We start from the raw sequence: 24,524 nt of genomic DNA, 5'->3' as shown, positions 1-24,524 counted from the left end.
CGTGCCCGTCAGGCTTAACCCAGTTTCCAAGGCAGACCTCCCCAAGTGAAAAGGGGGACGAGTAGCTGCAAGTGCTTATCTTTCTGTGGTGCTCTGTGTGACTGATGACAGGTTTCACCCAGTAGGGGAGAAGGCCTTGAAAGTTTGTAGGTTGTTTGAAGAGAGCTGAGAATGGAGCCAGGGAAGCCACAGGGAGGAAAGTGAAGGAGGAGGAAATCATCTTTTTGAGAGAGCAGTTCTGTGACTTCTGTGCTGCTAGACTCTTAAATTATGGGTTTCACATCCACTCTCAGGCAGTGGGTTTTTGTTTCGGGGGCTTTTTATTGTTGTTGTTTGGCTTTCCCTCCAGTTTTCCTGATCCTAAGGATTTTCCTGGGCTTCCCTGATGGCTCAGTGATAAAGAATACACCTGCCAATGCAGGAGGAGATGCTGGTTTGATCTCTGGGTCGGGAAGATCCCCTGGAGAAGAGAATGGCTATCCTCTCCAGTATTCTTGCCTGGAGAATTCCATGGACAGAGGAGCCTGGTGGGCTACAGTCCATGGGGTCGCAAAGAGTCAGACACCACTGAGTGACTAACACTACCTAATAAATATAAATACTGAAAGTATTGGGAACCTTAACTGAATTAAACAGAACTTAATTTCAAAAAAGCATGAATGTTCATTTTCATCTGGTAATGATGCCTTGACATTGATTCTTTTTTTTTTTTTTGACATTGATTCTTTTTAATGTTTTTTAATTATTTAGACACTGAAATATTAGTTCATAGTAGCTATTAAAATATCAGTGCTGTTAATCTTTGCAAACAGAACTACTGAGCAGCCTTTTGTTATAACGGCCCTGCCAAATATTTGATCTGGACTAATACTCTTTGATTTCAAAGTTATTCAGAATTTAGAGGATTTTGTAATTAATAGTAACTATTTTTTATAGTGAAAACTTTCATAACAAGGAAATAGCTGTTATTTCATCATCACAGTCATTTTAACAGCTTTACATGTAAATAAAACATTTCACTGATTGTATTTTTTCTGTTCAGAGAGGAACCAAGGCCTTAACCTTCTCAGCTCATTGACTGGAGCAAACCATAGCATTGGATCAGCAGAGACCTGCCACTCAGAGGTAAAGATTTTTCCTGGATCTTTTCTCTGCTTTGGCTTTTATTTCTACTCGTCATTATGAATCTCTACACCATTCACCATTTTTTCCTTTCCAATTAAGAAGTGGCAGAGAATACCCAGAATAGATCCAAGGAGCCTGCTGCCTGTTAAGAGCAGGCTAGATTGGTATTAAAGCAGTAAGCCCTTTCAAGACGTTTACAGTTTGGGCTCTTCCGTGTGTTTTTGCTAGAGTGCTTTTAAAAACATGCTAGAATTTCCTTGAGGCTGAAGTTGCCCCCCAGATCTTCAAATATAAAATAAAGTAATGGTTCTTTTAAGTACTCCTTCTGTACTCTGCAGTCTGAGGCAGGTCCTTGTCCTTAATGAGCTTAACAGGCTGACTCCAGCCCCCTGTCCTCAGGGACTGTGGTCCGTGTCCGCCTTGGTCGGCATGCTGGATCATGCGCACGTCATGCAGCGCCACATTGTCTTCCCAGGACCACCTTCTTCCATCTCTGAGCTGTTTTGTGATAGGATTGTGTACATTTTCAGGTTTTGAGTAAAACATGATTTGAAACAAAACAAACAATATGTTTTTAATAGTCAAAAGCAAAATCATAGCACTTTTCTATCCTTGAGAAGAAACACCCCCAGAGTAGTGAACCCTTGGCCCTTTTTACATAATGTGGCCTCGGTCCTTCTTCCGTCCCTCCTCGTGTCTAGCTCCTCTCCCTGCCTCTCTACAGCTGAGCAGCGCGTGGGCTGTGCGCCTTTTTGGAGGTAGCGCGGAAGCGGCCTCCGGTTAGACTGTGGCTTATGTGTGTTTCTCCACAGCAGCCCTGTGGGCCGGCAGCAGAGAGGACCGAGTCCCTCTCGGACCATCGAGGGGCCGCTTCTGACACGGCAGACGTGCAGGTCGACAGCATCGTGGGTGAGTGCCGTGTGGCTGCCAAGTGAGAGCGCTGTGGAGCTTGCCAAGCCCACGCATGGGGCATACATCATCCAGAGGGAAACTGACTTTAGACGAGGATGAGGGAAGGACATCGACCATTGATACTGTTCAGTTGCTAGGTCGTGTCTGACTCTCTTGCAACCCCATGGACTGTAACCCTCCAGGCTCCATGGGATTTCCCAGGTAAGAGTATTGGAGTGGGTTGCCATTTCCTTCTCCAGGGGATCTTCCGTACCTAGGGATCGAACCTTTGTCACCTATAATGGATCCTTTACCACTGAGCCACCAGGGAAGTCCAAGGACATCAGTAGTGACCCCAAATGAATGTGAGCCTTGTGGACGGCTGTCAGAAAAAGCAGGGAGAGTAAATACATTACAGTACAAATCTGTGGGCACCACTGATTGTCTCAGCAGAATCTCGATTAAGATTATCTTAAAGTAGGTAGAACCAGGTAGTGAACAGCTTTATATCTCCATCCACCATTTTTTCATGGTATTTTACAGCAGTCAGAATTGGTAACAAGAATAATGTAGTTTTATAAGCCCTCTCATATCCTTTTAAAGTTCTTTTATGTCCACATTCTCATTTGGTAATGAAGTTTGGCAGAGAAGTTATTTTACAAAGATGAAGGTGTGGCCCAGAGCAGTTTAATAACTTGTCCAAGGGCATCGAACAAGAAAGTCTTGGAGCTGAAACTGAAAAGCAGTTTGTCCAAAAAGCTAGAAAGCCAGGGTGCTTAGTTGACAATAACTATAAATGTTCTTTTGTTGGGAAACTACTCACATCACTACTACTTTTAATGCCACGGAGGGCCCATGTGCAATAATAAGTCTTAAAAAAACTTTTTTTCTGTTTGTAAACTAATTCATACAGAAAACTAATTGGTTATAGAAACATATTAAGAAGCAAAAATTGTGTATAACTTCATTTCTCTCCAGTTTATTCAATCTTGTCCTCTCAGTTGAACCCTTCATATTAGCTTTGAGACCTACTAAAGTCTCTGCCATGAGAACAAACCATTGACCACACAGAAGAAGATGGGAAGATAAGAACTAACCTAAAGAACTCGGGGAAGTGGTGTCCTGACTGGATGCCATAAGCCAGAAACTAAAAGAACTGAACAGAAATCCTACACTCTACTTAATAAATTTGATTCTTACGAATTCTTCTGAAGATAAATATAGTTTACATATATTATTGTTGAAAGAATAAGAAAATATAGCATAGAGAAAGAGAGCTAGGTTTCTCACTCAGAGAAAGAAGTTACAAATAAGGAAAGGTGAAGGCTGGGTTAAATCCTTTGGTACTGAACTAGAATTGAAGGTATCAGTATGAACTCTTAGTTTGTTAAAATATAGTTTGAGCAGTGGAGAAATAAATACGATACGTGTATGCATGTGTGGGCTTCCCAGGTGGTGGCAGTGGGAAAGAACCTGCTTGCCAATGCAGGAGACATAAGAGATCTGAGTTCTATCCCTGGGTCAGGAAGATCCCCTGGAGAAGGGAACGGCAACCCACTTCAGTATTCTTGCCTGGGAAATCCTAAGGACAGAGGAGCCTGGCTCACTGCAGTCCATAGGGTTACAAAGTGTCAGACATGACTGAAGTGACTTAGCACACACGCAGGTGTGCATGTGTAAGTGCACACACACATACACACATATATTTCCTAGCTCTGTCCACTAGGAGGGTCTAGAAGCAATACTATTCTAATAGTGGTGGAGACACTCAGCACTTAGATCTTGGTTTCTAAATACCATTCTCCAAGAAAAGATACCAGGGCTACTTGGAGAAGTGTGTGATTCAGGGCTGGGGCAGGAAAAATGAAGGATGAACCTGAAGCATCTCATGGTGCCAGAAAGTAAAGTGGAAGTGAAAGTCACTCAGTCATGTCCAACTCTTTGCAACCCCATGGACTATATAGTCCATGGAATTCTCCAGGCCAGAATACTGGAGTAGGTAGCCTTTCCCTTCTCCAGGGGATCTTCCCAACCCAGGGATCAAACCTGAGTCTCCCACATTACAGGCAGATTCTTTACCAGCTGAGCCACAGGAGAAACCCTAGAATTCTGGAGTGGTTAGCCTATCCCTTCTCCAGCAGATCTTCCCGACCCAGGAATCGAACCGGGATCTCCTGCATTGCAGGTGGATTCTTTACTAACTGAGCTATGTGGGAAGCCAGAAAGTAAGGAAATGCTCAAAAAAGGATGAGGGCGTGTTGAAAGGTCACAGGAACCAACCTGAAAGCATTTCCAATGGCTAACGCTGGAAGATTTTGACAAGCAACAAAAATTAACATTAGTATTAGGCTGTAATCTATAAAATAAAATGTATACCCATGAATCCATACTAATTTAAATAAATAATTGAATAAATACATACCTGGAAAAGAAAGGGCTGCTACTCCTCCTAGAAGAATTCCAGTTGATAAATGTAAACATTATGAGGGAAATAGAAAATCACCCTTAGCCACACTCTACAGTAATAGTCATTGCAGGCAAGATCCACTGATAGATGGTGAAATTAGTAGATGAACATTTGAGAAGAAACACAACATTTCCATAGTCAAAAAATATCTTTTCCAAATTACTTATTACAAAGGGAGAATAGTAACCTTATACTGGAAAAACCTGGCAAGTACCCCTTTAAGGGGTGACGGTTACGTCACCAGTAATGACATATTGACATCTCCTCTCAATATGATGCACTGAAAGGGTACTCACGTCTGTGGTGTTCCCGCCAAAGGTCCATAAGTCATAAGAAAACATCAGACAAACCCAAAGTAAGGGGCATTACACAAAATAACTGGCCAGTACTCTGCAGAAGTGCCAAAACCATGAACGACAAAGACTCAGGAACGGTCACGAATGGGAGAAGAGTAAGCGGGTCTGACGGCTTAGTTCTGTGTAGAGCCCTGAAGTGAATCCTGAAACAGAAAAAAGATACTAGTGGGAAAACTGATGAAGGTTGAATGAAGTATGTGGTTAGTAGCACTGTTCCACTATTAACTTCTTGATGTTTATACTTGTACTATAGTTACGTAAGATGTTACCACTAAGGGAGGGTGGGGAATGGCATATTGGAATGCTCTATACTATTTTTGCAACTTTTTTTGTAAGAGTAAAATTATTTCAGATTTCTTTAAAAAAGGCAAAACCAAACCAGCGAAAGTAAAACACTTTCCCTCCCCCACATCTTCCTCCTCTCTCTACTTATTTCCATTCCCCAGCTCATTCTCATCTCGCTCTTGTTCCCATTTTCCACTAAAACAGCTCACCGGCAACTTCTGTGCCGCTTGATCTAACTGATGTCCTCCTGTCCCCATCTTGACCTAAGAGGTCAAGGGCAGCATTTGGTGTTAGGAATCAGTCCCTTTCTGAAGCATTAGCTTCTCTTCACTCAACCAGCACATCTCCTGGTCTCCTTCGTACCTCTCTGATGATTCCTTCTCTTCCTTTGGAAGAGTACTCTCCCTTACCCAGCCTTTAAATATCTCCATTCCTCAGTGTTCCATCTAAGCTCCTCTTCCAAACCTGTATTTCAGCATGAAGTGATTCTACCATATCCATAGTTCAATTAACATGTATACAGATAAATCACAAATTTTTTGTCTCTAGCCCTGTATAGCAACTGCCACAACAACACACCCATTGAATGAAAACAAGTTTATTAACCAAAAGTATTTTTAACATCAAATAATCTGTATAGTATTGTAGTAGATGCAAAGAACAGTGTTATCATCCTTGTCTTCAAGGAGCTGATAGTCTAAAAAACGCAGAGACAGGCCTTGTAACGGGTAGAGTCATGGACTGGGAGTCCTGGGCAGCTGGGTGTGAGTCACAGCTCTGCCACTGGTAGTGAGATGGCCTGGAGTAAGTTGTTCAGCTTTCCTTAGTTTCCCCTTCTGTAAAGTAAGGGTAAGAGGTCTTTCCTCACAGTGCTGTTGCGAAAATGAAATGGAACTGTCAGTTGACGCGCTCAGCAGTGGAGGGAGGCAACGCTGTCCTTCTCCCTCACTGTGGTAAATGTCACAGTAGTGGTGGACGGCCGTGAGAATAGAGGAGTATGTGTCAGTGCCAGGACAGCTCTGTAACACCGACTGTGGGATGAATCTTAAGGAAGGAGACCTGTGAGCTGGGATGGTCAGGGAAGACATCCTGCAAGTGGCCAGCCTGGAGTGGAGGCTGAGTGAGAATTCTGACTAAAAACAAAGTTTGATAAACCACATGCTGATGCAGAAATAGTGAAGGATTTGTGGTAAGAAAATAGGAATTTAGATTGGCTCTGCCTTTGAATAGCTCTAATTTTAGAAGATTTCATTTTTAAACCCAGGTTGCTTCATGTGTAAATTGTGGACGGTGGTATCTGTCCTAACCACCTTATATGGTTGTCAGTAACAGATGTGAAAATAGTTGTTGTCCAGTAAAGTATGGTATAAATTTCAGGCATTTATTGAATCTGCATATCTTAGTACAGGGTGTGGGCTTTAGAAATTGGAAACACGTCAGTCTGAATCCTGGCTTCCCAGGTGGCTCACCAGTAAAGAATCTGCCTGCCATGCAGGAGCTGCGGGAGATGCGGGTTTGATCCTTGGGTTGGGAAGATCCCCTGGAAGAGGAAATGGCAGCCCATTCTAGTATTCTTGCCTGGAAAATCCCATGGACAGAGGAGCCTGGCAGGCTGCAGATCGCAAAGAGTCAGGACCGAGCATGCATACATGCATAAATCTGACCCCAAGGTCACACTTACTAGCTGTGACCCAGAGTAAGATCACTTCTCTTTGTACTCTAGTTTTCTCAGGAAAGGTAGAAACAGAATTCTGTGCCTCATTGCAGTTATGTCAAGGATAAAACGAGTCCCTGTTCATCTGTGAGGGCCCGCTAGCAGCCAGGCAGGATACAGCACCAGGAGGTGTATAGCTGGCCCGTGCTGGGCCCTCGTTCAGTGGTGACTTGCGTCCAAGCCAGACTCATTGCTATAGGATTCTGGGTATTTAGCACATACATAAATACTGTGTGGCAAATCCTTATTGCAGATCCCATGTTAGACCTGGACATTCAAGAACTTGCCAGTCTTACTACAGGCGGAGGAGATTTGGAGAATTTTGAAAGACTGTTTTCAAAGTTAAAAGAAATGAAAGGTAATTGGATCCATTGGGTCTTACAGGTTTCTGTAGTGATGCTCCTCTGTCTTATCTAGTAGGATTTTACTTTGTAACTGCTAATAGCATTCCATGCTTTGGCCTCATCTGAGAAATGTAGATACTGTGGGACTGTGCCATCCTCTGTTGGTAAAAGTTTCTTTAGGAAAATTCTCCTCTTTTTTCATTCTTTTTCTTTTTCCTTTCCCTTCTTCTCTTGCCTGTTTGTTTCAGTCTGTCTCATTAACATGGAATCAGTAAGATCCCTACCAATTTACTCACATCATTCCCATCTGGAAGATTTGGAAGACTTAAACTATCTAACAGCTGTAATGACTCCACCATAAACATGTGTTTTTGCAACCCATCTCCCGTCTTCTAGTGTTAGAACATCTATGCACTCCAGATTCTCCTGTGCGATTAGACGAATTTCTTAAGATATATTTTCCCCCTAGACAAGGCTGCGACGCTTCCTCACGAGCAAAGAAAGATGCATGCAGAAAAGGTGAGAAAATTAGTCAGGTATTTACATACTTACTGCAGGTCCAGTGCTGTAAGAATTATATGTCACACTTGTTTACTTCTAAAGTGTCTTACTGTGAAGTTTCTGTTGGATATTCACTTATGATTAATTGAATATTGAGTTGCTGCCATCAGGCCAGGATTTTCCAATGTATGTTGAGTGACGTGGAACATTGAAGCTCAGAATGTTTGCCTTCCTAGCTGTTAGGCTGGAAGACTCTTGAGTTATTTTGTTTGGTTGTTACCAACACATGTTCCTGGCAAGAAGTGTATATGGTTTATGGTATCCCACTGTATGACTGTGTCATAACTTACTTATCCACTTCCCCTTTGCACATTTCAGTCACGTGCCTTTTTTTTCGTAGTGAAGTTCATATCCCTATACGTCTCCTATGTATACAGTTCTGATTATATCCTCAGTATAAAGTCTAGGAATAGAAGTCGTGGATCAGGGTGCTCAGGGGGTTTGATAGATATTGCCAGAGCACTGAAGGGCACGGTGTAGAATTTTAAGTCTTAATCAGTTCTGTGTGTGACATGAAACGAGCTGAAGTTTAGGTGTTCCCTAAAATCTGTTGCTTGCTTCTCTCCACAGGTGGCCAAAGCCTTCTGGATGGCAATTGGGGGAGACAGAGATGAAATTGAAGGCCTTTCATCTGATGAAGAGCACTAAACCATTCATGCTAGGGCTGGCCTAACTAAGACCCTAGCGCTCTCTCCCTGAGATTCTTCTCTCTTCAACCCAGTCATCTTTTGCTGAGCTTACCAGCATCATGTTGGCTGCCTGACTTGTTTACAGGGTCCCGTTAATTTTAGTTTTTAGTAGAGGGTAAAGCAGAAATCTCTTCTCCCTCACTTATATTGTAAGGGAGTGAGAAATTTTCAAATAACATTTTTTTTTGTTCTAGGAACGGGAGTGGGGTAAGCCTCAAAGGCCTGTGTGATTTGCCCTAGTTAAAGAAGAAAAACCACCACCCAGCTTTCCTGGTCAGTCTTTTGAGGAGCATTCCCTGTGTTCATGTTGATCCCTGCAGATCAGGAGTTTTCTGGTTTTCTCTTTGAAGGAGCTTGCTGCTGGAGGTTTGATGCTTTTGGTGGCACGAAAGGAAAAAACTGCAGGTTTAATCTGTGATGTAGTACAGATTATGGGTCAGCCACTGGCCCTCGGGTTAGTCTCTAGCTTAAAAAGCATCTGGGCATTTCATTTGAAATACAGTAATCTGACCTCTTGGTAGAAAGTATTGAGAAACCAGTGTGAATTTTTAGACTATAATAAATGATGCAAAGGTTTTCTACTCTGGTGGGGATAAAAATAAACCCTTCTCTACCAAGTTGTGGGCAGGGGTGGGGGTGGGGCATGGGTAAGAGAAACTTAAGGAATTCCCTGTATAGGCCATTGAATCAGTATGATCCTAGCCTGAGAATTTTGCATTAGTATGACCATGTAGAAACTTTTCTTTCTTAGAGTTTGCTACTTGAGATGGTGGAGATGTGTTGTCACAGTTGATACCCTCAGAACAAGGGGAGTTTCCTCTTCTCTCTCTGAACGCCAGAGATCACTGCCAGAAAGGAACACTTAAGTGGGACTTGGTGGGAAGGCATGCAGAACGCTAGGCAGTGAATCCCTCAGTACCTGTGTTACTTCCAGGGCTGAGGAGTTGGGCTGCAGGGACACTGATCTCCAAGGGGGAAGTTCCCAGAAGAGTGGGAAATGCAGAAATGAAACCCTTATTTCTGTTTGTTTAGGGACTGTGTAATGCACGTCATGAGCCTTCAGCCTGCCGTGGCTCCCAGCTGTCTCGGCACATGGGCTGAGACCTGCTACTGGCCTGGTGTGGGTGTGAACCCCATAGGTCACCAGCAGAAACAAATTTCAGACCTGTCTGTGCAACACCTTTTCAGCACTGCAGAACCTGCTACAGATGGCAGAAGGAACGGAATGCTCCAGGGTCCTGGCCAGAGCGGCCACAGGACGGAAGGTTTCAGCGAGTGGGGTGTTGAGGGAGAGCCATTCGAGGGAACATTGGCGGCTGTCTTCCTTGATAACTTTTTCCTTTTTCTTTAACTATTCTGAGGGTCTTTGAGACTGTAGTTTACCACCATTCCAGCACTGTTTCTTTGAGGTGACTGCATTGGCCATTGAGGGGGAATGTAAGGAAAGTCAGCTCTGGGGTTGCAAAATGAAAGGTGGAACAAGTTTTTCTTAAAATCTGAAAGGTTTCAGAGAACACTTTAGGTCACATGGTTTGGGAAAACAGACTATAAAAAGCTGTGAACTTGATCTTGTGGCTTAAACAAAGCCAGGTGATTAAAATGTGATTTATTTGTAAACCCTGCTTATGTGTATTTTTGTGATTTTGTTGTTTTTTAGTAGAGGATGTGGGCGGGGGCAGGGGGAGCCTTCCTTCTTTGGATTAGGCATAAATAGCAATAATCTGTTCGTCAAACTCACTGTTTTAAATCTATTCATGTGTATAATATTATGTTTTCAAGGTCTCAGCTATCTAGGGGTATTGGCCCCTTCTGGGTGACATGTGAGATTAAAGTGTACAGTAGTAACTACTAAAGGCCCTTTTAAGAAGCATGATCATGAGCTAATAGTGCAATAGAAATTGCAGACTCTCCAAAGTGACCTATGTACATGCCACCACAAGTTATTATGAACTGCCCATCTGTGATTTAAAACAAGAGCCTCGGCTTTTTTCCCCCTTAAACATTTTTCTATTTGTGTAACACAACATCTGGCACAAACTGGGCCCTTAGGTTTGGTTTGGATTTTCATTTGATATTTTGATGGCTATGATTGCAAAGTTTTAAGGTCTGTGAGTGTTGGGAGGTAGGGAGAGACAATAATAAACTTTTTTTTTCCTGAGAAAATCATATATTATGTAATAACTTTAGAGTGATGAAGACATAGATATTTTTATAATTTTAAAGTATGTTATCCTGCCAGAATATGAGAAGATTGACAGAACCACGTCTGCTTGCTGTCTATTTATAGAACTTGGCCACATCTAGTTCAGAGAAGCAGGAGATTCAGGGAAGCTAGACTTAGATGGCTGAGTAATATGGGATGTGGTTCAAGGACCATAGAGCATGTCAGGCCATTACTGCAAACTGCTTGTAACATGGGAAATGTGATCTACAGCTAACTTCGTGTTCCCGCCGTGGAGAACTGGGGATAAGTGGTTTTGCTGTGGCCCATCAGGTTCTCTCTACCTTGGGCCAGTCTCTTAACAATGGTCGTTAAGAGAGCACGTGGCGTGCCCCTTGGCCTGCCTTGGCCTGCCGTGGAAAAACAGTCTTAGAAGAATCACTGTCTAAGGGTAAGATGAGAGCTCCCTGAGCTATTCTGAGCCGGAGTGTTTGCTGATGCAAAGCTAAATTTAGCCAACATCTGTCCAGTGTGGTCAGAAGTTTGATTCATTGAACATTCTGATTGATGGAGACAGTGCCAGGGAATGCTGGATGAGTTAAGAGTCACCCTTCATCCCCCCTCCCCCCCCCAAAAAAACTTTTAAAACAGAGGAGACAATTTAGCTACAGCCTTCTGTCGTTAAATACCCATCTTATAGAGGACTGTAGCCAGAGAAAATGTGAAAAATCAGGTCAGGTGTAATCCTGCATCCCTTAGTGCAGGACTGGTTTAAAAACGATTAACTTGCCCATAATTTGTGTGTTCCTGAAAGCATCATGCTGACCGTGCAGGGCAAAGTGCTAGTTGTTTGTTGTTGTTCTGGTTTGATTTAGATTCCACTTGGGGTTTAGATGAGTGATTTATCCTTGGACCTTCGGAATGTGAGCTCTTGCAGAAGGGGTCTTAGAAATATTCTATTTTATGCCTGTTATTAACATCACCAGTCTTGCTCTTAATCTGGGTGTCTTTACTCAGGGTTAAGTGTGTGTAATAGTTCTTCTAATATAGGAAGTATCTGTCTTGATTCTGAGGTGTTTCTCTGATTTGCACAATGAAGAATTGAAAAGAGGTAACAGCAACAGTGTGATCTTTTTGTTGGAACACTGATGAGAACTGGTCTGGTTCTTAAATAAGTGCTATTCTACTGTGTTTCCTGTTGGAAAAGTATTGATTCAAAAACTGGACCTAATGGTTGTAACTAACTGCGTCTTTGGAAAACAGGCTTGGGAAGAAAAAGATTTCTTTTTCCTCTGAGGTCCTTTTTCATTGTGTGTGTGTTGATAGGCTTAAATAGTTGAGCCTCACAGCTGCAAATCTGGGAGGAATACCTGGGTCACAGAAAGCCTCCCAGGTTCTCTCCTGTGAAGCACGTGGCCTACCCCTGCCTCTCTTTCTCTCATTGACCAGGTGGCTTTGATGGTCCTAAGTGTGGGCTGAATGAGGCTTGAGGTAGGAACTTTGTGGGAACAGCAGCATAATTTAGGAGAGATGAGTTTCTTCTTCTGAAGCCCCAAGACATGGTCTGCATCAATCCTCTTGCTCCAGGAAAGTCTCAGGAAGTCATTAATGGTTTTACAAGGTCTCAGACCTGACGTTAAGGACGAGCAACTAGAACCCGTTCCTTTATCCTGGTGAGAGCTGAAACGAGGCCTCAGTGCAGCCAGCACTGCCTGGGACCCTGCTCGGTGCCAAGACTGCTCTGGCCATGGCCGAGGCTACAGACGTCGGTAAGGATCTGGGCTCTCCTCTGACAGCTCGTCGTCTGACTCGGGAGGGAGACGGGGCGAGCGAATTGAGGCCACAAAAGGTCGAACACTGGGCAGAACGTGACGTGCGCTGTGCCCAGCCTTGACTGCTGTGGGGAGAGCGCCCAGCGGGGTGGGAAGAGCATAGTGTATACCTTCGAGCGGCGAGTCTGTCTTGAGCCCACATCAGAATCACCTGGAGGGCCCCACTCCAGGGTTTCTGATTCAGTACGTCTGGGGTGGGACCTGGGAATGGGGGTGTCTAACATCCCAGATGACACTGATGCTGCTGGCCAGGGGCTGCACTTTGAGACCTGTTGACTCTGAGGAAGCCTGAACTGAGCTATTGGGCTAAGAATCGGGGTAGATATGTGGGTGAGGTTGCAGAATTCTCAGCGGAAGCTGCAGCATGAATAAAGGTATAGAGATAAGCAAGGGGTGATGTTGGGGAAACCCCTGTGGTACAGCTAGAGAAGGGGTGGTAGATGAGGATGAAGGGATGTGAGAACCTTGGAGTACTGCTGTGTGCCTACTCAGGAGATCACCAGGGAACGAACGGGTTTAGGGCAGAAAAGACATGTAACTGTAATTCCAAGACTATCTGGCAGCAGTGCTAGCCAACGCCAGTTGATTACCAGTCTGCCTAGAAAGCTCTGTTGAGGACTCTGAAGCTGAGAATGGACTTAGCACTGTGATGAGTGCTTTGCATGGATAGAGAAATAGCAAGTGCTGGCGATTTTGCCCTGTATTTGCCATCCCTGGACTAAAGGGTGACAGATTAGGAGAGTACTGGAATAACTGTGATGAAAGGTAATCAGAACTTTGGGTGGTATTCCTTCAACCATGTATAAGGACTTGTATAGGACAGTAGGACTTCCCAGGTGTCACTAATGGTACACAACCCACCTGCCCGTTTAGATGTGAGAGTCAAGGGTTTGATCCCTGGGTCAGGAAGATCCCCTGGAGAAGAGAAAGGCAACCCACTCCAGTATTCTTGCCTGGTGACCCACGGACAGAGGAGCCTGGCTGGCTGCAGTCCATGGGGCCACAAAGAGCCGGACACGACTGAGTGACAAACACCTTGAGGTACTGGTGGCACCTCCATATACCAGTAGCCAGCAGGCTGTGGGATGTGAGTCTGAAGCTTGGGGTTGATGTCTGGGCTAGAAGTACTGATCTGGGAGTCTTGAACATATATGTGGCTTGAAATCACATGGATAGGTGAGCTCTGTGAGGGAGGAATATCCAGGGTACCTACCGTGGTCTGGGTACACCACCATGGAAGTGGGGGGGGGGGCGGGCGGGCGGTGCAGGCCTGAGAAGAGATTGTGCAAGAGCGTCCAGGGGAACCTGAACACTGAGGGCCTTTCCAAAAGGGAGGTTGGGTCCACAGGGGTGGCTGCAGAGGTGTGTGGGGAGCAAGGAAAAGAAACCCTCAGGACTTGGGTGTGGGGAGGAGGCCTGGAGGTGAGGCTCCAATAAACACGGGGAGTCAGAAAAGGAAGTTTGCTCAGGAAAGGGAGTTTGCTTGGGTAAGGTGGAAGGTGATTCAGTTGGGGTGTTGTCCGGCTCATGTTTAACAGGCAGCTGGAGTTACAGTTGTGGAGCTCAGGGACAGGCTGATTAGTGGAATGGATCTGAGAGTCATTTGCTGAGAAATCGACTAGATAAAACCTGAAGAAAGTTGTTTACTGGCAGGAGGCTGGAACTGGCCAGATAACAATGAAGGTAGGAATGTGATGTCATTCATGGAGGGCAAACCTACAGACTCACAGGTGCTGTTCCTGTGAAGTCCACCTCCCTCCTGGTATAGCAAGTACTTGGACTCTGGTGACGTCCTTAGAAGGAAGTGACCCAGCTGGAGAATGAGTCCAGCCCCCTTCCACCTTCCCCAAATGGTTTACTCATTCTAATCATCCTTTTTCTTAATCCATATCATCTTAGGTCAATGTATGACTCAGCCAGGGGAGCGATTTTGAAGTCTCTCTCTCCTTGGTTTGAAATTTAAAATGAATTTCCACAGGAGCTAAGTCATCAGAGCCGGAAAGTTGCAGAAACCTACTTCTTTAGGAGTTTAAAACTTAGCTCCGTGCCTGTGGTGAGACTAATCTGGTGACCTCCAGTCACTGGCTGGAGGCTTTCAAATACAGCGGAAGTGAACACTGACAGCCTGGAGACAGCACGGCTGGGAGACGTGCCTGAGCCGGAAGCCCCCGCACCCGCTGCAGGACTGGCTGGCACCGCACGCTGCCCTCGGGGATGAATGAGGGCCGCGGCAGAACGGGGCCTGGCACACCTGGGCTCAGAGGCACTTTTCTCTGAAGGCCCCAGGCCCTTTAAACTCTCCACCCAGACATGGCAGCCAGAAGGAGTGCGCACTTCCAGCCTGGCTGCTTTTCAATGAAAAGTTTTATTAGAAGGGCACTTACAGGAGGAAGAGAGGAGAGAGGGACACATTTAACAATAGGGGTACAATGCTTAAACAGGTGCTCAGCTCTTAAGATACAAAAGTTAGAAAAATCTAAAACACTATAAATACATACATGCTTTTTACAAAGGTATTAAAAGGTCAGGCTGGCTGAGAAGGGAAGGTAATCAGCGTCCTCCGTTCTCTTCCCCACCCAAGCAGGAGTCCCGCCCAGGACAGCCTAGTTGCAACAGCAGCACTGAAGGTGAATGAAGGCTTCTTGGGGGGAGGTGGCTCCAGCCCTCTGTACAGTTCTCGCCCCTAGGAAGGGAGAGGGGCTGGGTTCAGAGGCCCCTGTGGACGGGCCCGCGTTTGCCTCTGGGGGCCAAGCCCAGAGCCACTGCGCCCTCCACCAGTCTCTGGAGCGAGCTGTACCCCATCTCTTCCCAAGCCACTGTCCTCAGGAGGAGAGCCGTTTCCAACTTTCTTCCAAAAATTAAATAGTTATCTGTCTTGGTTTTAAGAAATTATTACATAAATATAAAAACACCAGAATGCTCGAGTGTACATTACTTCAGCATAAAAAAAAAATTACAGGATCACTTGAGAGAATTTCTCAATCCAGTTTACACAATACATGAGTTTTTCTTTGTGATAGCCGTGTTTCTGAAAGGTTGCTTGTATAGCAAGTCATCTCCCCACTCTCCCATCAAAGATGCCTCTTCAGTTTTGATCCATACATTTTCTGCTTTCCTACCCACTTGAGAAGCAGCTGATACTCCTCAAAGACTGTTACTTGAAGGAAGGTTCTAGAAGGGAACATCTACACCACACCAAAGTGGCACAACTTGACTATGTTGAGGTTTTCTTCTAGCAAAGATGTAGATTAGGGAGAAAACTCCCAACTCCGCCACTTGAAGTCACACAGTGAGATACAGGGTTCAGAACCAAACATGCGCCCTCTTGCTACTGGTAACCCCCTTCATAAACAGTCCTAGGAGCAGCATGCCAATTCCTGTCCCTCCCTTCTTTTACAGACTACAGAGAGTGGCCTAATGGGAGCTCTGGCCCCCAGAGGTCCTCAGAGCCTCAGAAATGGCAGTTTGGGGCTGCAAATGAAATCAGATCTCTGCCTTCTCCCCAAATGACTCGCATGCATGCATGACATGCACACATTACTTCAAGAAAACCTTTTTCTGCGGTTTGAGTAAAAGCATTTAGCCCTGGAATATGTCCAAACTCCAGGAAGCCAGAGGGAGATGGAGAAAAACAAACTGAAGCACAAGATATGTGCTGCAGCTCATTCCAATACGTTAACAATGATTTAAAAAAATAATCACCACGGACAATTAAAAAAAAATACAGCACAGACAACATAAGGACAATGGAAAAGTCTGCCAGCAGCCTTGCCCTCATGTCTGTTCCTCCTAAGAGTCAAAGTCCCCGCTCCTGACTCTGGGCTTGTCTCAAAATGTCAGGTCTGCAGCCTGCCAGGAAGGTGGCCAGCGGAGATGACGTGCCAGCACAGGCCTGTAACCCGAACTGCCGGGGCGGCTACCTACTTGCGCTGGAAGGCTCCCAGTACTAAATAAAGTTAGGAGCGGGGAGGGCGTGGGAGGAGAGGAAAGGGAACAGAAGTTGGCTCCCAGGGGAGGTGCCGAGGCCAGGATCTAGGGCCCCTGCGCTATAGCTACACCCGGGTCAGCATCGGCACAAGCCGCAAGGTGAAGGTGGCCTGGCGGGGAGCCCGGGGCAGGGGAACAAGGCGTGTCCTGCAGCCTGGACAACGACACCAAAAGCACTCTCCAGCAGCTGCCATCACCCCCGAGAACTGCCCTCCTCCTGCCCCTTCACCTGTCCTGTCTTTCAATGTATAAATGCCTTTATGCAATAGGGTTTTAAAACTATTTTTTACGACTTGTAGGACACTAATATTACACATGCCTCAAAGCCACTTACGCGGCCTCTATGATGGGAATGAAACCAGATCCTAACCTCTAGGTACAACCAAATTTCCTTCTGAAGGGTGCTGAACGTGGTCTTCCCCACTTTTTCCTCACCCATCCTCCTGTAGCAGTCTAGTTATAAAGAAAAAAGGCCAAGTAAGTAGCTTTTGGGAAAAAACACAAAATTAAAACTCCACGCCTCCTAGAAGAATTCTTTAGCTTTCAGCATTGTGGGTTCTAAGACGCCATCCAAATGCAGCCAGACGTGACCAACCGGATCACCCAAATTGGGCTGTACCTGAAGCCAGCGCCCAAGTACCTGGAGGACAGCTGTGTGCCGTAGGAAGAGCTCACAGGAAGGAGATCACAGGCCCCTGGAGACTGCTGCCCGTGGCTTTTAGTGGAGGCATTGCGACACTCCAGCCGAGGCCAAACTGAAGTTAGAAGCCATACCACCAATCTCAGACCTGACCGGGAGCAGAAACACACATCCAGGAGGTTCAGACGATTTCTTGTATCTGTAAGAGGCAGTCCACGATCATTTCACACCAGGCAGAAACTTCAGACCCACAGCATCTGGCCGCAGGTGGAGTGCAGGGCTACGTGGTGTCTCTGGACTCTGACAACAGCCCTGTGCAAAGACTAGTCCAGGTCTGGCAAGGCACTCCTGTCTGCTCCTGTGTCCTCTGGAGGCGTGGTGAGCAGCCCTCCTACCTGGACTTTAGGGCTGGAGCTTCCGAGGCCTAGGGTCCTGTGAGCAAGGCACCAGGAAGCACCAGCGTCTCCACACAGCATCATAAATGTCATCACATTTGAGGTTTATACCTGCCAAAAGTACACACTTTCTTCCCTTCACCTGGAATAATACAGGACTTCCATAGGAAATCCCTTCATTTTTCCTGGTAGAAAACCATGCAAAAATATGGGATAAGTAATTTCATACAAAAAACAGCAGCAAAGAATAAAAGTACCAATTGCAAGTGACAATTCCATCTGCTGTATTCTGCAAAAGGTCAGTATAAGAGGGCTTTTTTTTTTTTTTCCAGTTGAAATAATCTATAGTAGTTTCCTCACTAATTGCCACTGGGAGCAATACTTATTATACATTCTAACTGCTAGAGTTGTCACTGACGGTCCTCTGCCATGAGCTAGATAATCTCATACCTCAGGGGAAAGATGACAGACCTCTTTGCACCAATTCTGCAGTTTTCAAAGGTGTAAAAATAATTTCTTTTAATAGCCCTTTTATTTGTCTTTGTCGGCCTGAGATCTTTCCCTCTTGGTGAATTTGCTTCTGTCAATTTCAGCTTCCAAAAGTACTAGCAGGTATCTTCTTAACAAAACCTGGAGAAAGTTTCACTTGGGGAGAGAAGTTGCTGGATCCCACTCTGGTTTCCCAGTCAGTGTGCAAACCAGGGTGTTTTGTTTTGTTTTTTTTTTAACTCAAATGTTTAAAAGAACATACAATGAAGGTCATTTAATTAACGCAACTGACTATACCAACCAATATAGCCAAATGCATGAGAAAGCGGAGCAAGCTCTTACAGGTGACCGGAGACCCTCGCACACCTCACAGACAGCTACCTCCTGGGAACACTTCCCGTAATTCGGATCTCTCTTGAGATTAACATGATGATACAAACTGTATGTCGCATATGCGCTGACAACAGATCCTGCCAACTGCTGGAAATGAGGGCACATTTAAGGTCATTTTTAAAGAAGAGGTGTCTTACCACCTCTTCCCACCGGTCCCTACGTGCTCGATTCTGAACACAATCAGGAGGCTCAGACAGGTGGAGACCGACGAGCCCCTTCCCTGCCCCAAGTCAATTCAGCGCTCAGGTACAGGGTCTGCTCCTGCCGGGGTTTGGGAATACTCGGTGGAAGGGGAGGGCCGGGCCCGGGGTGTGCTCAGACCCCTGCAGGCTTCTCCCAGCCCAGAGCACCCAAGGCGAAGTCCACACTCCAGTCCTAACCAGGCGGCCAATTCCTGTTGGGCAGTGACATCTCAGTTTGCTGTCTCTTTAAGAAAGAAGGGGACCAGGGGAGGGGCAGGTGGTGAAACACTACCTGTTTGCTCACGCCACCAGAGCAGAAGCCATTTCTTACCCTTCAGACCGGGGCCGAAGGCCCAATGTGTTCAGCAGACACAGCTGTTCATAGAAATCCACCTCTGGGTTTGCTTTCGTGTTTTGGAAAACAGGCTGATGCCACTTTGGTTGAGGGAGAAAAACTTCTTCTTTGACACCAGTGAGTTGAGCTCTGATTTCTCCACCTCCTACATGGCCCTCTTCCCCACTTCCACCCTCCCTCCCCTCCCCCTTCACTTGCAGTGTCCCTAAGACACGCTGGAGCAGCGGATGCTGGGGGAGCCCATCTGGGTGAGGACCTTGTCAAGCCACTGCAAAGGTCCATTCAGGTGCAGCTCAATCCAGCAGGGGGTGCTGGTCACAGTCTGTCTCCTGCAAGACATTTGAGAAAAGGGTGGGTGGGGGGCGTTTAGAATATCCAGTAGCACACACAGATGCATCAGAGTGGCCTCTCCTGATCTGGTGACAGTCTTCTTCCCAGAGCCAGAGATACAGCCTGCCCTGCCAGACCCTGTCCTGGAGAAGGTGCCACCAGCTTGCTGGAACTGCCTGCCAGACTCCAAGCAGGAAGGGAAAGGTGGCGGCCCCCTTAAAGAGAAACATGTAAGGCAAATTCCAGGGTGCCCCAGAGGCCCACCAGTTGCCGTGACGGGCCCCTGATGGAGAAACTCCAGCCAGAGCGAAGGTCTCCCCGGCCCCCTGTCGTAAGTGGGCACCCACAGCTCCCCTCTCTCCAGCCCTGGCAGGCCACGATGACGGGTGTCTGTCTGGTTGAGGGGTGTTTTTTTACAAAGCGCCGACAGAGTCCACATGCCGTCGGTCCCCAATGTGCTGATATAATTCCCATCTATGGCCTTATTTTGGAAAATCTTACGAGCAGAGCGAGCCATGGAACAATTACTGGAAAAAACTAAGGCACACCACACGTTTCTTTTCCCCAAAGCCCTCTGTCTAAATTCAGGCTGGTTGATGACGCAGCTTGCAGGCGAGCTCCCAAAGGCCTCCGCTGAGCAAAAGGCTATCTGCTGAGGCCGGAGGCGCGGGTGCCAGCCGGAGGTGAGAGGCCCGGGCCTCAGGCCCGGCTCTCGGCCACCTCACAGGAAGGGATGAAACCTTACTCTCCTTGGCCCAGGAGGCAGAGGAGGGCGAGACTGTTCTGGGAAGGGGCCGCACCGCCGGTCAGGCTGCTGCTCAGCGCTGCCAGGCGGCGGTGACGCGGGCCGCGCAGGACTGGGTGTGCTGGCGGCGTGTCCCGCGCGGTGACACAGTGGCCCCAGGGAAAGGCTCTGGCCAGCAAAGGGCCTCTGCCCCAAGCACTTGAAGCTGGAGGGCCGCGTGCCGCGCCAGGTTGAGAGCCGCCAACCCCAGGGCGCCACCCTCCTCGCCTGGCCTGCGCATCGTCTGAGCGGAAGGTTAGAAACAGGCGTGCAGACTCGGCCCCGGGGCGCCTGCCTGACCCGGGTGCCTGCGTGCGACCCTCAAGACGGCAGTCTGAGTGTTCAGAGGGATACACGGATCTCCCTCTGGCCCTTTCCCACTGGGTCCATCTTCAAATATTTCCCTTCCCCAACAAAAAACAAGACTAGTTTTCTAACCTTTCGTGTTGTCTAAATGATTCCAGCCAAGGCTAAGAGGTGAGTTAAAAGATCCCTCGGACTGGGCCCGTGGGCCTGGGCTAATGTCAGGCTGTTACCAGTGGGCTGTAAGTTCTCCTGAAGGCTGACCACTCGGACCGCCCAATTGTTCACACCTCCCGGATTTGAGAGGGACCCCACAGACCAAGGGCTCTGCTCCCCAGCACTGTGGGGCAGACACGGAGAACAGCAGCTAAGATACGGTAAATGACAGACGAGGATTTTACGGACCGAAATCCTCTAATGAGAATCTGACTTTCCATAAGTCACGCTCATCTGGATTTCATTATAAATGGTGGCCCAGAGCCAATACTGAAATGGGTTTGGCCCGGGTGCAGAATGACTGCAAAACAAAATGGATTCCAAACATCTGGAAAAATGAAGAGAAGGGGGGAATAACTTGCGAGGTGCTGGCTCGGGCTGACGTGTGGGTACCTCTGCATCTGCCGTGGAGCGGGGGCTGGGCACACAGACCTGCCTCTCGGGGCAGCTTCTGCGCAGGTGTGGAAAGGAAAGGAATGGGCATCTCCAGGCCCACACCCGAGTGGTCTGAGAGCTTCGAGAGAGCAGACCAAGGACACCCCTGACCAGTGCAGCATTTAAACCAGTACGTGAAATGCTGAAAGAAAATCATTTCTGAGCCAGTAAATATTGTTCCCTTGACCGCTGGCTTCTCCTCCCTTCCCTGCTTTCTCAGTTTTAATATCCTAGGTCCTCAGGGTTACCAGGTCAGAGAAGGAGCCACAGAGGAGGGGAGGAACACTGAGAGGGAGACTTAACTCCTTGAAGAGGGTTGGACTCAAATCATCTGCCCAAAACAAACCAGGAGGACGCCAAGAGGGCACGGTTGTAGGCTCAGCGTTTCCACCAATGGTGCGACTCCAGGCACGTCGGTTTCCCTCCCTGGGCCTTCGCTCCCTCACCTGTGCGAGGGGGATGACACCAGCATCCCCACCCAGCGTTGTGAGGATGAGATGCTTCCAGTGCCTGAGAAGCTGAAACGCTGGGCAAGCACCGCTCAGCTCTTCCTCGTCTGATGGGACTCGGCCCTGCTCTGATCCCTGGTCCCTCTGCTCTTGGCGGAGAGGGCCAGCCTGGCTCATCTCTGAGGACCCCTGCTCAGCTGTTCTGAGTCAGCTGCGGTCTCCGCGTCCCCAGGACAGGCACGCCAGCACCCACCTGTACTCGGCTCCCCAGCCTTTGACGAAGCTCATGCGAATGGTGCACATGCGGGTCAGCTGGTACACGGCCTCGAAGCCCTGGTTGACAGACTGAGCTAAGAGGGCAGCGAACTCCTGGTTGTTGAAGATCTTCAGGTTGCACCCTGCAAACAGGACAGACGCAGAGCTCACGGGGACGAAGGCCGGCCTTGTCCCGAGCTCCCCCCCTGGTTAAAGCCACTGCCCAGGTCACCCAGACCAGCGTTTCTGCATTAGCCACAGACTCCACGCTCAGCCGCCTGCGGGGGGCAGCCCGCATGGTCTCCACTCTGAAGCCACCGCCACTTCAATAGGGAGGTGCAGCCGACACAGCCGTAGGGGGGTGCGCGAGCCTGGTCCCCAGAGCGGGGGGAAAACTGAGGGAGACAGTCAGCTTGGGGGCTCTGCCCTGGGTGAAGGGGCCAGGCAGGACTCCAAGGAACAGAGAGACAGGGCTGTGGCCCAAACGCCCCCTCGGCGTGGGGCATGGTCGGCCGCCTGGGGAACAGAAGCCAATGCCCTTCGATGGAGGGGGTGCCAGAGAGGGCAGCTGAGAGGCTGCCCAGCCTGCCATGCCAACAGGAAGCTCAGCAGAGGGTCCTGGGCACCTTCCACCCAGGTTCTCCGATGAACCCACCTCCGTTGGGACTGAGGGCAGTGAGAGATCTGAGCACAAGGCTGGGTTCGGGTGATGTTCACAGGAAAGGGAAGGTGTGTGCCCAACTTTCCCAGCAGTACAACCAGAGACAGGCACATGTGAAGTGTGCAATAAATCTCCTGTTTGAAGTCCTACAGCCCAAGTGCCAGGAATGTGTCAACCGGAAAAATAAAAGACAAAAGCATGTTCCGGAAATGCCCCAAAGGTGAGCTGAGGCGACACTCACTAGTGGGCCAGCCCCGACTGGGCCCCCTGGCTGGCTGTGTGACTCTGGGCTGGTCCCTTTCTCTTCTAAGCCCATATCTCCCTTGTGAAGGGAGAGGCTGGCCTCAGGAGCCCCCAGCTCCGACATTCCAAGAACTAACAGCCAGCCACAGCCAGCTCTGCCCGAACCAGAGAGGCTGGGAGGGCCAAGGGGTGGGCAGAAAGCCAAAAGTGCAGCTGGGCTTCCTCTCCTCGTCTTCTCTGCGGGGACAGGAGGCGAAGCAGGGCCCACGGTGGGCTCCCGCCCCTGCCCAGCGAGCAGCAGACGAGCACACGGCCCCAGGCTCATCCTGGCTCGGCCGCTGACTAGCTCTGTGTCCTGTGCAGGTGGCTTAACCTCTCTGAGCTTATCTCAACGTGCCTCCCTGCCGGGAAAGCTAGAGTAACTGGAGAGGACTCAGTGAGCCCCAAGACAGACACCTTCCACCCAGGTTCTGTAAAGGCAACCACACGACATTCTGGGAACAGAGAGCATCACCGGCATCTCAAACTGCATTCTTCACTTGACCTTGCCCATGACCCGCCACACCACCATCATCTGCTACTTGGCAGGCAGGAAGACATGCCACACTCGTGCCATAGGCAATGGGCTGAGCCACACACTCTCTGCCTGCCAGGCACAGTCCACGCTCTGCGGCTGCATGTCCTGGGAGGAGGGGGCCTCGGGGGCTTTCTGCCTCTGCTTTCTATGCAAGGTTCTAGGTAAGATCAGCCTCTTGCCTGGTCTTCTACCCAGGGCTGGCCTTGTCCACACCACCCTCTGAGGTGAGCCTGCCATCGCCTGGAGTACAGAGTCCTACTCAGCAAACCCTCAACAGTCCCCTTGAGTAAACGTGATCTCATGTCCTTCCATGGCCTGGTCCCATCATATTGTCTAAACATGTGCCCTCCTTCACCTCTAGGCCTTTGCCCATATCATCCCCTCTGCCTGGAATGCCCTCAGTCCCTGCCCCCATCACCCTGTGCCTACTCCTTCCACGCTGGTGCAGGCCCATGGCTCCCTCCAAGCTCAAATGCCATATCCTCCATGAAGCCTTCTCTGAACCATCCCAACAGTTAAATGCTTTTCCTCTTGGATCCAACAGCATGTGACCTGTGCTGCTTGATTTGTGCTTAGCACTACCCTCCCTTGTATTAAGCACATTTGGGTCTTTGCCTTGTACGCGCAGCTGATGGGTTCACTCTGAGGGGGCAGCAGGAGGGCTTCCTGTACCCTCCCATCCCCCTGCAGCTCCCAGCATGGCTGTAGGAAGGAAGGGAGGAAGGAAAGAAGGAAGCAAACAGGCATACCGCCTCAGCATCTGTGCACACAGGCAGGAAACAGGTACCCACAGATCAGAGGCAGACCTGTCAGATGCTGCGTCTGCTCTGCGGAGGTTCCTGGAGGTCACATTAAGACAGCAAGGCTCAGAGAAAACCCAAGAGAAGCATCTCCAGACTGTCAGTGCAAACACCAACGCGGAGAACAGGAAGAAGAAAGCTTTCTGGCATCCCAGGCATGCGCCGCAGAGGAGAGGCCCACAGGGAAGGGGTGGGCGTGTAGGTGGTGGTACCTGGCGGAATCTTGCAGACGGTGGCCGGGTGCCAGCCATAGCGCTGGTTACAGTTGGGAGACTGCACGAAGATGGCGCTGTCACTGAGGCATTCTGCGAAGACCTCCCCTCCGATGTAGTACAGCCGCACGCCCCGCCCTAGAGAGACGCAGGTTAGCCGGGACCAGGTCTCCCTGGCCCCCACGCAGTGGTCCTGGCACCAGCCGCAGCTTCCACAGGAGGTTCCAGGCGACTGGTTCTCTACCAGCATCACCAGGCAAGCGGGACCCAGAGCCCAGGCCCAATCCCACCAGGAAGTGATGGGCGGTTGCTAAAGCTAGGGAGGCAGACCACCAGTGATCTGCCACAGGCCTCAGCCAAGTTACGCAGCCTCAGTTTCTTCATCTGTAAGAT

General features: G+C 48.5%; 2 protein-coding genes across 3 annotated transcripts in view; one reads left to right on the top strand and one right to left on the bottom strand.

Moving 5' to 3' along the window:
* Positions 1-10,054, top strand: part of AAGAB (alpha and gamma adaptin binding protein) — a 73,198-nt gene extending 63,144 nt beyond the window's left edge. Inside the window, exons 6-10 of one of the 2 annotated variants that reach the window (XM_043470881.1) lie at positions 1,043-1,125; positions 1,941-2,034; positions 7,092-7,196; positions 7,652-7,701; positions 8,314-10,054. In XM_043470881.1, coding sequence (XP_043326816.1) covers positions 1,043-1,125; positions 1,941-2,034; positions 7,092-7,196; positions 7,652-7,701; positions 8,314-8,391 — 410 coding nt within the window. In that variant the 3' untranslated portion in view covers positions 8,392-10,054. Of the gene's footprint in view, positions 1-1,042; positions 1,126-1,937; positions 2,035-7,091; positions 7,197-7,651; positions 7,702-8,313 lie in introns of both variants that reach the window. The other variant, XM_043470880.1, reaches the window with a different exon arrangement.
* A 4,717-nt stretch (positions 10,055-14,771) lies between these two features.
* SMAD3 (SMAD family member 3) overlaps positions 14,772-24,524 on the bottom strand; it is a 128,541-nt gene continuing 118,788 nt past the window's right edge. Inside the window, exons 7-9 of the mRNA XM_043470879.1 lie at positions 24,132-24,269; positions 21,637-21,781; positions 14,772-19,195 (exon numbers count right to left, since the gene is read on the bottom strand). Coding sequence (XP_043326814.1) covers positions 19,072-19,195; positions 21,637-21,781; positions 24,132-24,269 — 407 coding nt within the window. The 3' untranslated portion in view covers positions 14,772-19,071. The remainder of the gene's footprint in view (positions 19,196-21,636; positions 21,782-24,131; positions 24,270-24,524) is intronic.

The sequence above is a fragment of the Cervus canadensis genome, chromosome 6 (genome assembly GCF_019320065.1).
Source record: "Cervus canadensis isolate Bull #8, Minnesota chromosome 6, ASM1932006v1, whole genome shotgun sequence".
NCBI lineage: Eukaryota > Metazoa > Chordata > Mammalia > Artiodactyla > Cervidae > Cervus > Cervus canadensis.
Note: the sequence above shows the minus strand (reverse complement) of the source record. Positions and strands in the feature narration are given on the sequence as shown.